Below are 17,024 nucleotides of genomic sequence, written 5' to 3'. Positions count from 1 at the left end.
AGAGAATTGCAAACACATCGACAAAGAAAATCTTGAAACCATCGGAGAGAAAATATTGAGGGGAAATGGAGAAAATTTGTAACAATTGTGGCAACAAAACCCCAAAAATCTTCACACACAGCTTGCATGAGCCTGCAGGAAACGAGGTTGGAACCCAAAGCCATGGCGAATGTTGCACCTTTTTTTGGAAACACGTTTGCATGAATGTTTTGCCCTAAAAGCGTCATGGAAGAAATTGTAAAAATTTTGCAAGAAACTTCTTGCCACATTTGCATGAAAATTTAAGAAAAGATTGAAAAAAAAGAAAGTCATGAAGAAAAGTGCAGAAATGTTGCAAGACAATTTGTAATACATTTGCACAGACATGCATGAGCTTTGCAACAACAACAAAAAATCACCCCATAATTTTGAATGAAAATCCAAGAACATTTTACCCCCCAAAAATTAAAATTTGCTTTATAGTACAAAAGCATTCTGCAAAAAAGACATTGGGAAATTTGCAAAAGAAAATGTATAGATTTGCATGAAAAAGGAAAAAATTGCTAATGCTGTCATGCAGAAAATGGCAAATATTTTGAAAAAAATCTTTAATACATTTGTATGAAAACGCATGACAGTTTTGCAAAAACAAGTTATTAACTTGGCAATAAAATGCAAGAAAGTCACAGAGAAAATTGCAAACATTTATTTAAAAAATATTTGGAAATTTGCATGAAAACTCAAACATATGCACAAAATGGCACCCCCCAAAAGTCAAGAAGAAAACTGAAAACGTTTTGAAAAATAAATATTAAACGCAATCTGTAACAATTTACAAGAAAAAGTCATCATGAAAATTCTGGACAAAATTTGCTAGTAATCACTGAAAATATTGCAAAACGTGGCCGAAGATCGTGCAAAATGTGCATCACGACTTGTGAAAATTTGCAAAGGCTGAAATGTGGAAAAGATATGACAAAATTATGCAAAACTGTGGCAAAAACACCCCGACCCCAAGTGGCAAACATTTTGCATACGAAGCACGCTCCATTTTCACTAATTAGTGCAAATATTTCCCTCTAAATTCTCCGACACGCATGTGCACAGCTCCTTGGAAGATCTGTACCAATCTCGCAAGCCACCAGACTTTGCAGCCCTGCATCTTTGAAGACCCTTGGGGGCGTGGGCGTGAAATTTCCTGCTTTGCACAAGTTTGCTGCCTCCTGCTTCTTGTTCCCAAAATGCAGGGCCGGGGCCCCGCTCCAGCCATGCTCCTTGACACATGCCAGTGCTTGCACGACCCGATTCCGTCCCGCTGCAGCCAAGCTTTGGTGGGACGGGGGTGCAGGGGGGCCAGGACCCTGCCAGGCAATGGGGAGAGTGCACCCCCCCAGGGCGGGGGGCTAACCGGCCAGGGATGATCCTGCTGGGTACATGTAGCATGGGGTGCCTAGCGGCTCCCCACCATCCTGAGAGTTTATGCCACCCCCTTGGTGCCCAACCCCCAAGCCCTGGATTTCCACTGCGCCCCGGGCCTGGGCATGTGGACGTGGGACCAGGACCCCTGCGCACCCCGACCTGCGAGCCGATGCCCCCCCCACGGTTGTGACTGGGTGTGTAATGTCGTGTGCAATAGAAATGTCGAGAACGGTGGCTAATAAAAGTTAGCGTTGGGTTCAGCTGCACCCCCTGAATGGTGTGTGTGGGCCTGTGGGAGCGGGGCAGGGGCCTGTCCCCTCTAGGGGGCGCCGGCCCCGATCCGGCCTGAGGGCGGGGACTGGCTGGCGCGGCGGACAGGGAGCGGGGCAGGGGACTGTCCCCTCTAGGGGGTGCTGGCTCCCCCCCAGCCCTGTATCCTTCCCCCCATCCCCCCACGGCCCTGTATCTCTCCCTCCTTCCATCCCTCCCGCCGTCCCCCCCAGCCCTGTATCCTTCCCCCATCCCCCCATGGCCCTGTATCCCTCCCTCCTTCTGTCCCCCCTGCTGCCCCCCCAGCCCTGTATCCTTCCCCCATCCCCCCACGGCCCTGTATCCCTCCCTCCTTCCGTCCCCCCCAGCCCTGTATCCTTCCCCCCATCCCCCCCAGCTCTTCCCCCCAGCCCTATATCCTTCCCCCCATCCCACCACGGCCCTGTATCCCTCCCTCCCTCCATCCCCCCAGCCCTGTATCCTTCCGCTGATCCCCCCACGGCCCTGTATCTCTCCCTCCTTCCATCCCTCCCGCCGTCCCCCCCAGCCCTGTATCCTTCCCCCATCCCCCCATGGCCCTGTATCTCTCCCTCCTTCCATCCCTCCCGCCGTCCCCCCCAGCCCTGTATCCTTCCCCCATCCCCCCATGGCCCTGTATCCCTCCCTCCCGCCATCCCCCCCAGCCCTGTATCCTTCCCCCATCCCCCCATGGCCCTGTATCCCTCCCTCCTTCTGTCCCCCCTGCTGCCCCCCCAGCCATGTATCCTTCCCCCATCCCCCCATGGCCCTGTATCCCTCCCTCCCGCCATCCCCCCCAGCCCTGTATCCTTCCGCCGATCCCCCCACGGCCCTGTATCCCTCCCTCCTTCCGTCCCCCCTGCTGCCCCCCACCCCTGTATCCTTCCCCCATCCCCCCACGGGGCTGTATCTCTCCCTCCTTCCATCCCTCCCGCCGTCCCCCCCAGCCCTGTATCCTTCCCCCAGCCCCCCATGGCCCTGTATCCCTCCCTCCCGCCGTCCCCCCCAGCCATGTATCCTTCCCCCATCCCCCCATGGCCCTGTATCCCTCCCTCCCGCCGTCCCCCCCAGCCCTGTATCCTTCCCCCAGCCCCCCATGGCCCTGTATCCCTCCCTCCCGCCGTCCCCCCCAGCCATGTATCCTTCCCCCATCACCCCATGGCCCTGTATCCCTCCCTCCTTCCATCCCCCCCAGCCCTGTATCCTTCCCCCATCCCCCCATGGCCCTGTATCCCTCCCTCCTTCTGTCCCCCCTGCTGCCCCCCCAGCCATGTATCCTTCCCCCATCCCCCCATGGCCCTGTATCCCTCCCTCCTTCCGTCCCCCCTGCTGCCCCCCACCCCTGTATCCTTCCCCCATCCCCCCATGGCCCTGTATCCCTCCCTCCCGCCATCCCCCCCAGCCCTGTATCCTTCCGCCGATCCCCCCACGGCCCTGTATCCCTCCCTCCTTCCGTCCCCCCTGCTGCCCCCCACCCCTGTATCCTTCCCCCACCCCCCCACGGGGCTGTATCTCTCCCTCCTTCCATCCCTCCCGCCGTCCCCCCCAGCCCTGTATCCTTCCCCCAGCCCCCCATGGCCCTGTATCCCTCCCTCCCGCCGTCCCCCCCAGCCATGTATCCTTCCCCCATCCCCCCATGGCCCTGTATCCCTCCCTCCCGCCGTCCCCCCCAGCCCTGTATCCTTCCCCTATCCCCCCATGGCCCTGTATCCCTCCCTCCTTCCGTCCCCCCTGCTGCCCCTCCAGCCCTGTATCCTTCCCCCATCCCCCCACGGCCCTGTATCCCTCCCTCCCGCCGTCCCCCCTGCTGCCCCCCCACCCCTGTATCCTTCCCCCATCCCCCCACGGGGCTGTATCTCTCCCTCCTTCCATCCCTCCCGCCGTCCCCCCCAGCCCTGTATCCTTCCCCCATCCCCCCACGGCCCTGTATCCCTCCCTCCCGCCGTCCCCCCTGCTGCCCCCCCAGCCCTGTATCCTTCCCCCATCCCCCCACGGGGCTGTATCTCTCCCTCCTTCCATCCCTCCCGCCGTCCCCCCCAGCCCTGTATCCTTCCCCCATCCCCCCACGGCCCTGTATCCCTCCCTCCCGCCGTCCCCCCCAGCCCTGTATCCTTCCCCCATCCCCCCATGGCCCTGTATCCCTCCCTCCTTCTGTCCCCCCTGCTGCCCCTCCAGCCCTGTATTCTTTCCCCATCCCCCCACGGCCCTGTATCCCTCTCTCCCTCCATCCCACCCAGCCCTGTATCCTTCCCTCCATCCCCCCCAGCCCTGTATCCTTCCCCCCATCCCTCCCAGCTCTTCCCCCCAGCCCTGTATCCTTCCCCCCATCCCTCCCAGCTCTTCCCCCCAGCCCTGTATCCTTCCCCCCATCCCCCCACGGCCCTTATCCCTCCCTCACTCCCTTCATCCCCCCCAGCCCTGTATCCTTCTGCCGATCCCCCCATGGCCCTGTATCCCTCCCTCCCGCCATCCCCCCCAGCCCTGTATCATTCCCCCCATTCCCCCACAGCCCTGTAGCCTTCCCCCCATCCCCCTAGCCCTGTGTCCTTTCCCCATTTCCCCCCTATCGCTTTCTCTCTACCTCTCCCCCCTGTCTGTCCCTGGGTCCTGCTCCATGACTCCCCTTCCCAATTTCTATCCACCTGCCACCTTTATTCCCCTCTGTCCCCCCTGCCCCACCTGCAGCCCAGTTCCCCTCCAGAGCAGGGAGTCCCAGTAATTCACATGGTGATGGGGGGGCCCCTGGGTCCATGGCTGATGTGGGGGTCCCCTGGGTCCATGGCTGATGGGGGGGTCCTCTGGGTCCCAGGCTGATGGGGGTCCCCCAGGTCCATGGCTGATGGGGGCTCCCCTGGGTACATGGCTGATGGGGGGGTCCCCTGGGTCCAGGGCTTATGGGGGGTCCTCTCGGTCCCAGGCTGATGGGGGTCCCCCGGGTCCCAGGCCGATGGGGGGTCCCCCGGTCCCAGGCTGATGGAGGTCCCCCGGGTCCATGGCTGATGGGGGTCCCCCTGGGTCCCAGGCCGATGGGGATTCCCCGAGTCCATGGCTGATGGGGAGGTCCCCGGGTCCCAGGCTGATGGGGGTCCCCCGGGTCCATGGCTGATGGGGGCTCCCCTGGGTACATGGCTGATGGGGGGGTCCTCTGGGTCCATGGCTGATGGGGAGGTCCCCGGGTCCCAGGCTGATGGGGGTCCCCCGGGTCCATGGCTGATGGGGGCTCCCCTGGGTACATGGCTGATGGGAGGTCCTCTGGGTCCATGGCTGATGGGGAGGTCCCCGGGTCCCAGGCTGATGGGGGACCCCCAGGTCCATGGCTGATGGAGGCTCCCCTGGGTACATGGCTGATGGGGTGGGTCCTCTGGGTCCATGGCTGATGGGGGGGGTCCTCTGGGTCCATGGCTGATGGGGGTCCCCCAGGTCCCAGGCTGATGGGGGTCCCCTGGGTCCATGGCTGATAGGGGCTCCCCTGGGTACATGGCTGATGGGGGGGTCCCCTGGGTCCAGGGCTGATGGGGGGGTCCTCTGGGTCCCAGGCTGATGGGGGTCCCCCAGGTCCCAGGCCGATGGGGGGTCCCCTGGGTCCATAGCTGATGGGGGGCTCCCGGGTCCCAGGCCGATGGGAGGGTCCCCTGGGTCCATGGCTGATGGGGGGGTCCCCTGGGTCCATGGCTGATGGGGGGTCCTCTGGGTCCCAGGCTGATGTTGGGGTACCCTGGGTCCATGGCTGGTGGGGGTCCCTTGGGTCCATGGCTTATGGGGGTCCCCCGGGTCCCAGGCCGATGGGGGGTCCCCTGGGTCCATGGCTTATGGGGGTCCCCCGGGTCCCAGGCCGATGGGGGGTCCCTGGGTCCATGGCTGATGGGGGGGGTCCTCTGGGTCCATGGCTGATGAGGGTCCCCCGGGTCCCAGGCCGATGGGGGTTCCCCAGGTCCCAGGCTGATGGGGGTTCCCCGGGTCCCAGGCTGATAGGGGGCTGCCCTTGCGGTCACTGCCAGACACTAGGGGGCGCTATTTTGCTGGCGGGGGGGCCAAGCATCCATCCTTCCATGCCCCCCCGCGCCGGCCGTGCCTGGGGGGTCCCTGCCCTCTCCCTCCCGGGGCGGGGCGGGGGGGTGGCAGGCGGAAGGATCGGGCCTGTCCTCGGCCTCCGCCGCCGCTGTCACCTGCTCCGCCCCCGCCCCCCATCGCTGCCGGAGCATCTGGAGCAGCCCGAGCACCGACCGCTCCATCGATGCAGCATGTGAAGCCGGGCGGGGATCCCGGAGCCTGCAGAGGCCTCAGCCCCACGGGCCCCCCCGCGCCGCGCCGCGCCGCCCCGCCCCGCCCCACGGCCGTGGGGGAGCCAGGAGCGGCCCCCCCGCCCCCCCAGCCCCGCGCCGGCTGCAGCATGGCCTGGTGAGTCGCCGCCCTCCGCTCTTCTCTCGGGTGCGAATTCGGGGGGGGGGCGCCCGGATTGGGGACCCCCCGGCAGGGCGGGTGGATCTGCAGGGGCTGGGGGGCGGTGCAGAACCCCCCCTCCCGCAGCGCCCATATTCCGTGTCCGGTGCAGAGATGCTGTGGGGGGGGGGGCTGTTCACTGCAGAGCTGCCTGCAGGAGGGGGTTGGAGGGGCGACTATTGCAGTGGGGGGGCGGACAGAAATCCCCTGTTGCGAGGGTCGACAGGTTGCAATGACACCGCTTCCCCGCAGTTCATAATTCTCCAAACCTGCCCCCCCATTGCATCTCATTCCCCCCCACCCCCGGCTGGCATGGCGGGTCTGTCACGCACCCTCCGGTAGAGCCCCCCCCCATCGCAGTGGGGTCGTTAGCAGAGCTTTATTGGCAAAGCCCCTTCAGAGCCGGCTGGGGTGTCAGAGGGGGGTGCTGAGAACTAGGGGGGCAGAGGTATTTCATAGCCAGCAAGGGTCCCCCCCCACTGCAGCACATCGCTCCTGCAGTCAGTGCGGGGTTGGGGGCTCTGGCTTCGGCCCGACACCCCCAGTGCCTGGAGAAACGGCTCTGGGGGCCTGCCACAAAGCTAGACCCCCCTCCCCCCCGTTTTCTGGCCAATGGGTTCAGAGAATCCCTGGAAAAGAGGGAGGGAGGGAGGGCTGAATATGGTGTAGTGGGGGGGGGGTGGATGGATGGATGGAGGTATGGGGGGTGGATGGATGGATGGATGGATGGAGGTATGGGGGGGTGGATGGATGTGGAGTTAAGTATGAGGGTACAGAGATGAGGGAGGGAGAGAGGGAGGGGTAAATATGGTATATTTGGATGGATGGATGGAGGGGTGGATGGATGGAAGGACAGAGGTATGGGGGGGGTGACGATGTGGTTCTGGTGGGACCCAACTGAGGTGCCAATTCAGGACCAATTGCTCAAACAGGGCAGTCACAGCCCTAAGCTGGGGGGTTTCCACCTCTAAAGCAAACCAAACCATCCAGACAAAGAGGACTTTGGTTTCACTCCACTGGCTAACCACAAGTCACACAAGCAATTTCCTTAGACACTCCAGTCTCCCAGTGTCACCACCAGTCCCACCCGTCCTGGGGATGAATGGTTATGAAAACCAACACCCCAGTAAAAGAAAAAGGTTCTCTCGATCCCAAAGGACCAAGCCCCAGACCAGGTCAATATACACATCAGATCTTACCCACAAATCATGCTGTTGCCAATCCTTTAGAATCTAAAATCTAAAGGTTTATTCATAAAGGGAAAAGGTAGAGATGAGAGCTAGAATTGGTTAAATGGACTCAATTCCATACAGCGATGGCAAAGTTCTTAGTTCAGGCTTGTAGCAGGGATGGAGTAAACTGCAGGTTCAAATCAAGTCTCTGGAGAACATCCCCTGCTGGGATGGGTCATTCAGTCCTTTGTTCAGAGCTTCAGCTTGTAGCAAAGTCCCTCCAGAGGTAGGAAGCAGGACTGAAGACCAGATGGAGATGAGGCATCAGCCTTATATAGGCTCTTCCAGGTGTAAGAACACTTCTTGGTTCTTACTGTGGAAAATTACAGCAACATGGAGTTTGGAGTCACATGGGCCAGTCCCTGCACACCCTGCTGAGTCACAAGGTGTATCTGCCTCCTCTCAATGGGTCAGTTGTGTAGCTGATGGTCCTTAATGGGCCATCAAGCAGGCTAAGTAGAGCTAACACCAACTTGTCTGGGGTGTCACCCAGAACTACAGCACCAATTTGAAATACAGACAGTATACAGCCAATACTTATAACTTCAACTACAAAATGATACAGACATACAGACAGAATCATCCTAACCAGCAACCCAGAACCTGGTCCTAGACACCTGATATGACCCCCTTTACATAGGATTTGGTGCAACTACAGGACCTTGGTTGCAAACCATGTTCTATATGGTTTCAGTTTATACCAATAATGTCACAGGGGGATGGATGGATAGATGGATGGAGGGAGGTATGGGGGGATGGATGGATGGATAGAGGTATGGGGGGGATGAATGGATGGATGGATGGACAGAGGTATGGGGGAGTGGAGGGGGGGTGGATGGATGGAGGGATGGATGGATGGGTAGAGGTATGGGGGTGTGGATGGATGAATGATTGGATAGAGGTATGAGGGGATGGATGGGTAGATGCATGGATGGAGGTATGGGGGGATGGATGGGTAGATGCATGGATGGAGGTATGGGGGGATGGAGAGAGGTATGGAGGGGAGGGATGGATGGATGGATGAATGGATAGTAGTATGAGGGGATGGATGGATGGATGGATAGAGGTATGGGGGATGGATGGATGGATGGATAGAGGTATGGGGGATGGATGGATGGATAAAGGTATGGAGGGATGGAGGGATGGATAGAGGGATGGATGGATGGATAGAAGTATGGGGGGATGGATGGAGGGATGGATGGGTAGAGGTATGGGGGATGGATGGATGGATAGAGGTATGCGGGGATGGATGGATGGATGGAGGTATGGGGGGTGGATGGAGGGATGGATGGATGATGGATAGAGGTATGGGGGAGTGGAGGGATGGGGTGGATGGATGGAGGGATGGATGGATGGATAGAGGTATGGGGGTGTGGATGGATGAATGGTTGGATAGAGGTATGAGGGGATGGATGGATGTAGAGTTAAGTATGAGAGTACACAGATGAGGGAGGGAGAGAGGGAGGGAGGGGTAAATATGGTATATTTGGATGGATGGATGGATAGAGGTATGGGGGGATGGATGGGTAGATGCATGGATGGAGGTATGGGGGGATGGATGCATGGAGGGATGGATGGAGTTATGGGGGGATGGAGAGAGGTATGGGGGGAGGGATGGATGGATGGGTGAATGGATAGAAGTATGGGGGGATGGATGGAGGGAAGGATGGGTAGAGGTATGGGGGATGGATGGATGGATGGATGGATGGATAGAGGTATGCGGGGATGGATGGATGGATGGAGGTATGGGGGGTGGATGGATGGGATGGATGGATGGATAGCGGTATGGGTGATGGATGGATGGGTAGAGGTATGGGGGGATGGATGGATGGATGGATGAATGGATAGAGGTATGCGGGATGGATGGATGGGTGGATGGGTAGAGGTATGGGGGATGGATGGATGGATGGATGGATGGATAGAGGTATGCGGGGATGGATGGATAGATAGAGGTATGCGGTGATGGATGGATGGATGGATGGAGGTATGGGGGGTGGATGAATGGGATGGATGGATGGATAGCGGTATGGGGATGGATGGATGAATGGATGGGTAGAGGTATGGGGGGATGGATGGATGGATGGATGGATAGAGGTATGCGGGGATGGATGGATGGATGGATGGATGGGTGGATGGATAGAGGTATGTGGGGATGGATGGATAGATGGTTAGATGGAGGTATGTGGGGTGGATGGATAGATGGATGGATGGAGGTATGGGGGTGGATGGACGGATAGATAGTTGGATTGATGGAGGTATGGGGTGGATGGATGGATGGATGGATAGAGGTTTGTGGGGATGGATGGATAGATGGTTAGATGGAGGTATGTGGGGTGGATGGATAGATGGATGGATGGAGGTATGGGGGTGGATGGACGGATAGATAGTTGGATTGATGGAGGTATGGGGTGGATTGATGGATGGATGGAGGTTTGTGGGGATGGATGGATAGATGGTTAGATGGAGGTATGTGGGGTGGATGGATAGATGGATGGATGGAGGTATGGGGATGGATGGACGGATAGATAGTTGGATTGATGGAGGTATGGGGTGGATGGATGGATGGATGGATGGATAGAGGTATGTGGGGATGGATGGATGGATGGATGGGTGGATGGATAGAGGTTTGTGGGGATGGATGGATAGATGGTTAGATGGAGGTATGTGGGGTGGATGGATAGATGGATGGATGGAGATATGGGGGTGGATGGATGGATAGATAGTTGGATTGATGGAGGTATGGGGTGGATGGATGGATGGATGGATGGAGGTTTGTGGGGATGGATGGATAGATGGTTAGATGGAGGTATGTGGGGTGGATGGATAGATGGATGGATGGAGGTATGGGGGTGGATGGATGAGTTGGGAACTGGTGGGCTGGGATGGCTGGAGGAATGAATACAGAGTGGTATATTGGGTGGGGAAAGAGGTGGAGATGGCGAGACGGATGGGTAAATAGGGTGTGCTTTGGTGGGACGGATGGGTAAATGGGGTGTACTTGGTGGGATGGATGGGTAAGTAGGGTGTACTTTGGCGGGATGGATGGGTAAATGGGGTGTGCTTTGGTGGGACGGATGGGTAAATGGGGTGTATTTTATTGGGATGGATGGGTAAATAGGGTGTACTTAGGTGGGATGAATGGGTAAGTAGGGAGTACTTTGGCGGGATGGATGGGTAAATGGGTGGATGGATGGGTAAATAGGGTGTACTTAGGTGGGATGAATGGGTAAGTAGGGAGTACTTTGGCGGGATGGATGGGTAAATGGGGTATACTTTGGTGGGATGGATGGGTAAGTAGGGTGTACTTAGGTGGGATGAATGGGTAAGTAGGGAGTACTTTGGCGGGATGGATGGGTAAATGGGGTATACTTTGGTGGGATGGATGGGTAAGCTTGGTGGCAGTGGATGGAGGGAGCAGTACTTAGTGGTTAGATCCATAGTTGATGGATGGATGGGGAAAGATGGATGGATGGATAGATGCAGGAGGATAGGTGGGAAAAGATGGATGAGTGGATGAATAGATAGGAATTTATAGGCTTGGATGGATGGATGGATGGATGCAGAGCTATGTGTGGTGATTAGAAAGTCAGATAGATCAACAGACAGGTAAGTATGGGGTTAGATGGATGGACGGATGGAGGAATATTTAGGAGTTAGATCCATAAATCCTAGACTCATAGATTAGGGTTTGAAGAGACCTCAGGAGGTATCTAGTCCAACGCCCTGCTCAAAGCAGGACCAGTCCCCAACTAAATCATCCCAGCCGGGGCTTTGTCAAGCCTGACCGTAAAAACCTCTAAGGATGGAGATCCCACCATCTCCCTAGGTAACCCATTCCAGTGCTTCACCACCCTCCTAGTGAAATAGTGTTTCCTAATATCCAACCTAGACCTCCCCCACGGCAACTTGAGACCATTGCTCCTTGTTCTGCCATCTGCCACCACTGAGAACAGCCGAGCTCCAGCCTCTTTGGAACCCCCTTCAGGTAGTTGAAAGCAGCTATCAAATCCCCCCTCGTTCTTCTCTTCTGCAGACTAAACAATCCCAGTTCCTTCAGCCTCTCCTCATAAGTCATGTGCACCAGCCCCCTGATCATGTTTGTTGCCCTCCGCTGGACTCTCTAAATGATGGATGGATGTAGGGTGTTGAAAGTAGTGGGGTAGATGGATGGACAGAGGAGTATTTATGAGGATAGATAGATAGATAGATAAATAGACGGGGTGGCTGGGGATGGATAGATGGAGGGGGTGGCTGGGGATAGATAGATAGAGGGGGCAGATGGGGGTATATAGATAGATAGAGGGGGGTGGCTGGGGATGGATAGATAGATAGAGGGGGTGGCTGGGGATAGATAGATAGAGGGGGCAGATGGGGGTATATAGATAGATAGAAGGGGTGGCTGGGGATAGATAGATAGAGGGGGTGGCTGGGAATGGATAGATAGATAGAGGGGGGGGATGGGGATAGATAGATAGATAGAGGGGGTGGCTGGGGATAGATAGATAGAGGGGGTGGCTGGGGATAGATAGATAGAGGGGGTGGCTGGGGTAGATAGATAGAGGGGGTGGCTGGGGATAGATAGATAGAGGGGGTGGCTGGGGATAGATAGATAGAGGGGGCAGATGGGGGTATATAGATAGATAGAAGGGGTGGCTGGGGATAGATAGATAGAGGGGGTGGCTGGGGATAGATAGATAGAGGGGGTGGCTGGGGATGGATAGATAGATAGAGGGGGTGGCTGGGGATATATAGATAGAGGGGGTGGCTGGGGATAGATAGATAGATAGAGGGGGTGGCTGGGGTAGATAGATAGATAGAGGGGATGGCTGGGGATGGATAGATAGATAGAAGCGGTGGGTGGGGATAGATGATACACAGCTAGAGGGGGTGTCTGGGGATGGATAGATAGAGGGGTTGGCTGGGGTAGATAGATAGATAGAGGGGGTGGCTGGGGATATATAGATAGAGGGGGTGGCTGGGGATAGATAGAGGGGGTGGCTGGGGATAGATAGATAGAGGGGGTGGCTGGGGATGGATAGATAGATAGAGGGGGTGGCTGGGGATGGATAGATAGAGGGGATGGCTGGGGATGGATAGATAGATAGAGGGGGTGGCTGGGGATGGATAGATAGAGGGGGTGGCTGGGGATGGATAGATAGATAGAGGGGGTGGCTGGGGATGGATAGATAGAGGGGGTGTCTGGGGATGGATAGATAGATAGAAGCGGTGGGTGGGGATAGATGATACACAGCTAGAGGGGGTGTCTGGGGACCGGCTGAGCGGGGGGCAGTGGCTGAATGGGCAGAGGGGGGGCCGCGGTGGATGGGGGTAGATAGATAGACAGAAGCGGGGGACAGGGGTGGATACATGATAGACAGCTAGAGGGGGTGTCTGGGGACCGGCAGGGCGGCCGGCTAAGCGGGTGGATGGGGGTAGATAGACAGATAGATAGAGGGGGTGGCTGGGGGTGGATAGATAGAGGGGGCGGATGGGGATGGATAGATAGATAGAGGCGGTGGTTGGGGGTAGATGGGGGGATGGGGATAGATAGATAGTTGGGGTGTCTGGGGACTGGTAGGGCGGCTGGCTGAGCGGGGGGCCGTGGCTGGATGGACGGAGGGGGGGCCATGGGGGATGGGGGTGGATAGATAGATAGAAGTGGGAGACGGGGGTGGATAGATGATAGGAAGCTAGAGGGGGTGTCTGGGGACTGGGAGGGCGGCCGGCTGAGCGGGGGGCAGTGGCTGGACGGACAGAGGGGAGGCCGCGGGGGACGGGGGTGGATAGATAGATAGATAGTTGGGGTGTCTGGGGACTGGCAGGGCGGCCGGCTGAGCGGGGGGCCGTGGTTGGACGGACGCAGGGGGGCCGCGCGGGACGGGGGTGGATAGATAGATAGTTGGGGTGTCTGGGGACCGGCAGGGCAGCCGGCTGAGCGGGGGGCCGTGGTTGGACGGACGCAGGGGGGCCGTGGGGGATGGGGGTGGATAGATAGATAGTTGGGGTGTCTGGGGACTGGTAGGGCGGCTGGCTGAGCGGGGGGCCGTGGCTGGACAGACGGAGGGGGGCCGCGCGGGACGGGGGTGGATAGATAGATAGTTGGGGTGTCTGGGGAGCGGCAGGGCGGCCGGCTGAGCGGGGGGCCGTGGCTGGACGGACGCAGGGGGGCCGTGGGGGATGGGGGTGGATAGATAGATAGTTGGGGTGTCTGGGGACCGGGAGGGCGGCCGGCTGAGCGGGGGGCCGTGGCTGGACGGACGCAGGGGGGCCGTGGGGGATGGGGGTGGATAGATAGATAGTTGGGGTGTCTGGGGACCGGGAGGGCGGCCGGCTGAGCGGGGAGCCGTGGCTGGACGGACGCAGGGGGGCTGTGGGGGATGGGGGTGGATAGATAGATAGTTGGGGTGTCTGGGGACCGGCAGGGCGGCCGGCTGAGCGGGGGGCCGTGGCTGGACGGACGCAGGGGGGCCGTGGGGGATGGGGGTGGATAGATAGATAGTTGGGGTGTCTGGGGAGCGGCAGGGCGGCCGGCTGAGCGGGGGGCCGTGGCTGGACGGACGCAGGGGGGCCGTGGGGGATGGGGGTGGATAGATAGATAGTTGGGGTGTCTGGGGAGCGGCAGGGCGGCCGGCTGAGCGGGGGGCCGTGGCTGGACGGACGCAGGGGAGCCGTGGGGGATGGGGGTGGATAGATAGATAGTTGGGGTGTCTGGGGAGCGGCAGGGCGGCCGGCTGAGCGGGGGGCCGTGGCTGGACGGACGCAGGGGGGCCGTGGGGGATGGGGGTGGATAGATAGATAGTTGGGGTGTCTGGGGAGTGGCAGGGCGGCCGGCGGAGCGGGGGGCCGTGGCTGGACGGACGCAGGGGGGCCGTGGGGGATGGGGGTGGATAGATAGATAGTTGGGGTGTCTGGGGAGCGGCAGGGCGGCCGGCTGAGCGGGGGGCCGTGGCTGGACGGACGCAGGGGGGCCGTGGGGGATGGGGGTGGATAGATAGATAGTTGGGGTGTCTGGGGAGTGGCAGGGCGGCCGGCTGAGCGGGGGGCCGTGGCTGGACGGACGGAGGGGGGGCCGCGGGGATGGGGGTGGATAGATAGATAGATAGTTGGGGTGTCTGGGGAGTGGCAGGGCGGCCGGCTGAGCGGGGGGCCGTGGCTGGACGGACGGAGGGGGGGCCGCGGGGATGGGGGTGGATAGATAGATAGTTGGGGTGTCTGGGGAGCGGCAGGGCGGCCGGCTGAGCGGGGGGGCCGTGGCTGGACGGACACAGGGGGGCTGTGGAGGACGGGGGTGGATAGATAGATAGTTGGGGTGTCTGGGGACTGGCAGGGCGGCCAGCTGAGCGGGGGGCATGGCTGGACGGACGGAGGGGGGCCGCACGGGACGGGGTGGATAGATAGTTGGGGTGTCTGGGGAGCGGCAGGGCGGCCGGCTGAGCGGGGGGCCGTGGCTGGACGGACGGAGGGGGGCCGCGGGGATGGGGGTGGATAGATAGATAGTTGGGGTGTCTGGGGAGCGGCAGGGCGGCCGGCTGAGCGGGGGGCCGTGGCTGGACGGACGGAGGGGGGCCGCGGGGGATGGGCTGCTGGAGTCGGGGCGCACACAGGGATGCGGTGCCAGTGGCCAGGCGGACGATATCGTGGGGCACAGGATGGAACTTGGGGGTCACTGGTTGGATCGTGGGGGGCAGCGGCTGGATTTTGGGGGGTGCTGGATGCTGGAGGGGCAGGGGATGGACCCAGGAAGTTGTTGGGGTCCGTGGCTGGATTCGGGGGGGTCGGAGGATGGATCTGGGGGCTCCCCGCCCCCCCGCTTTGCCGCATTGCTCCGGCCGGCTGTACTCCCAGCCGCAGGGGCGGGGGCGGGATCAGGGCGATCCCTGCGCGGCTCCCATTGGCTTCTGCGCCGTGAGTGACAGCGGCGGGGGGTGTCCGTGGAGGAGGAGACGCCAAGCGCTCTGCCCGCCGGGGGCGGGGGGGGGGGCTGCGGGTCGGGAGTGAGGGGCACCGGCAGAGCTGGGGGGGCAGAGCTGGGCTGGCTGGGGCACCGTGTCAGGAGCGAGGGGCACCGGCAGAGCTGGGGGGGCAGGGCCGGGCTGGTGGGGGCTGCGGGTCGGGAGTGAGGGGCACCGGCAGGGCCGGGCTGGCAGGGGCTGCGGGTCGGGAGTGACGGGCACCGGCAGGGCTGGGGGGCAGGGGGCTGCGGGTCGGGAGTGAGGGGCACCGGCCGGGCCGGGCTGGGGGGGCTGCGGGTCGGGAGTGAGGGGCACCGGCAGGTCTGCGGTGGGGACGGGGGCTGCAGGTCGGGAGTGAGGGGCACCGGCCAGGCTGGGGGCTGCGGGTCGGGAGTGAGGGGCACCGGCCGGGCTGGGCTAGCAGGGGCTGCGGGTCGGGAGTGAGGGGCACCGGCAGGGCTGGGCTGGCAGGGGCTGCGGGTCGGGAGTGAGGGGCACCGGCAGGGCTGGGGGGCAGGGACTGCGGGTCAGGAGTGAGGGGCGCTGGCAGCGCTGGGCTGGCAGGGGCTGCAGGTCGGGAGTGAGGGGCGCTGGCAGCGCTGGGCTGGCAGGGGCTGCGGGTCGGGAGTGAGGGGCACCGGCAGGGCCGGGCTGGCAGGGGCTGCGGGTCGGGAGTGAGGGGCACCGGCAGGGCTGGGGGGCCCAGGACAGGCTAGTAGGGGCTGCGGGTCGGGAGTGAGGGGCACCGGCAGGGCCGGGCTGGCAGGGGCTGCGGGTCGGGAGTGAGGGGCACCGGCAGGGCTGGGGGGCCCAGGACAGGCTAGTAGGGGCTGCGGGTCGGGAGTGAGGGGCACCGGCTGGGCTGGGGGCTGCGGGTCGGGAGTGAGGGGCACCGGCCGGGCTGGGGGCTGCGGGTCGGGAGTGAGGGGCACCGGCAGGGCTGGGGGGGACTGTGTTCCTGTACCCTCTCTCCATTGGGCTGCCTAGCAAAGCCCATGGAAGGATTTGGGGGGTCGGCGGGTTACAGGTGGTTCCCACTGGAAACGAACCAACCAGCTGGGAAAGGGGGAGCTGCAGCTGGGGACAGCGTGGAGCATCGGCTGGGAAGGGCCCCGGGCCGGGCGGGGGAGCTTGTCCCAGACCCTCCCTTCACGTTGTCCCCTCCCTAACCCACCCCAGCTCCATCTGCCCCCCCTGGGGTCGGACCCATCTTCTTCCCGGCCCCGCGGGTCCCTGGGCGCCTTATCCCCAGCATCTCCTGTAGCCCCCCAAGCTCCCCGTATCCCTGGGGTCGACCAGACTAGACCAGCCCAGGGACCCCTCGGGACATCAGCTCCTGTCCCTGCCCCCGGCCCACTGGGCACAGGGCTCCAGGCCTGGAACCCGAACGTCCCAGTCTCCCTGTCCCCGCTGGTCTCTGCCCCTGGCACACTGGACACAGGGGTCCAGGCCTGGCACCCAACATCCCAGTCTCCCTGTCCCCCCTGGTCTCTGCCCCCAGCACACTGGACACAGGGGTCCAGGCCTGGCACCCAAACATCCCAGTCTCCCTGTCCCCCCCGGTCTCTGCCCCCGACACACTGGACACAGGGCTCCAGGCCTGGCACACGAACGTCCCAGTCTCTCTGTCCCCCCGGTCTCTGCCCCTGGCCCACTGGGCACAGGGCTCCAGGCCTGGCACCCGAACGTCCCAGTCTCCCTGTCCCCCCTGGTC

General features: G+C 61.2%; 2 protein-coding genes across 8 annotated transcripts in view; one reads left to right on the top strand and one right to left on the bottom strand.

Moving 5' to 3' along the window:
- Positions 1-907: 907 nt before the first annotated feature.
- LOC115644019 (splicing factor 3A subunit 2-like) lies at positions 908-9,296 on the bottom strand (the record flags this gene model as incomplete). The annotated part of the gene is made up of 4 exons (XM_030548098.1): positions 908-933; positions 1,106-1,340; positions 8,322-8,756; positions 8,943-9,296. Coding segments are annotated over 4 exons (1,050 nt in total), but the record flags the coding sequence as incomplete, so codon positions are not given.
- Positions 6,048-17,024, top strand: part of ATP2B3 (ATPase plasma membrane Ca2+ transporting 3) — a 79,199-nt gene continuing 68,222 nt past the window's right edge. For all 7 annotated transcript variants that reach the window (XM_030548081.1, XM_030548083.1, XM_030548079.1 and 4 more), the window contains exon 1: positions 6,048-6,084. The gene's annotated coding sequence lies outside the window, so the exon portion shown is untranslated. The remainder of the gene's footprint in view (positions 6,085-17,024) is intronic.

The sequence above is a fragment of the Gopherus evgoodei genome, unplaced genomic scaffold (assembly GCF_007399415.2).
Source record: "Gopherus evgoodei ecotype Sinaloan lineage unplaced genomic scaffold, rGopEvg1_v1.p scaffold_82_arrow_ctg1, whole genome shotgun sequence".
Lineage (NCBI taxonomy): Eukaryota > Metazoa > Chordata > Testudines > Testudinidae > Gopherus > Gopherus evgoodei.
This window is presented reverse-complemented; position numbering and strand designations above follow the sequence as displayed.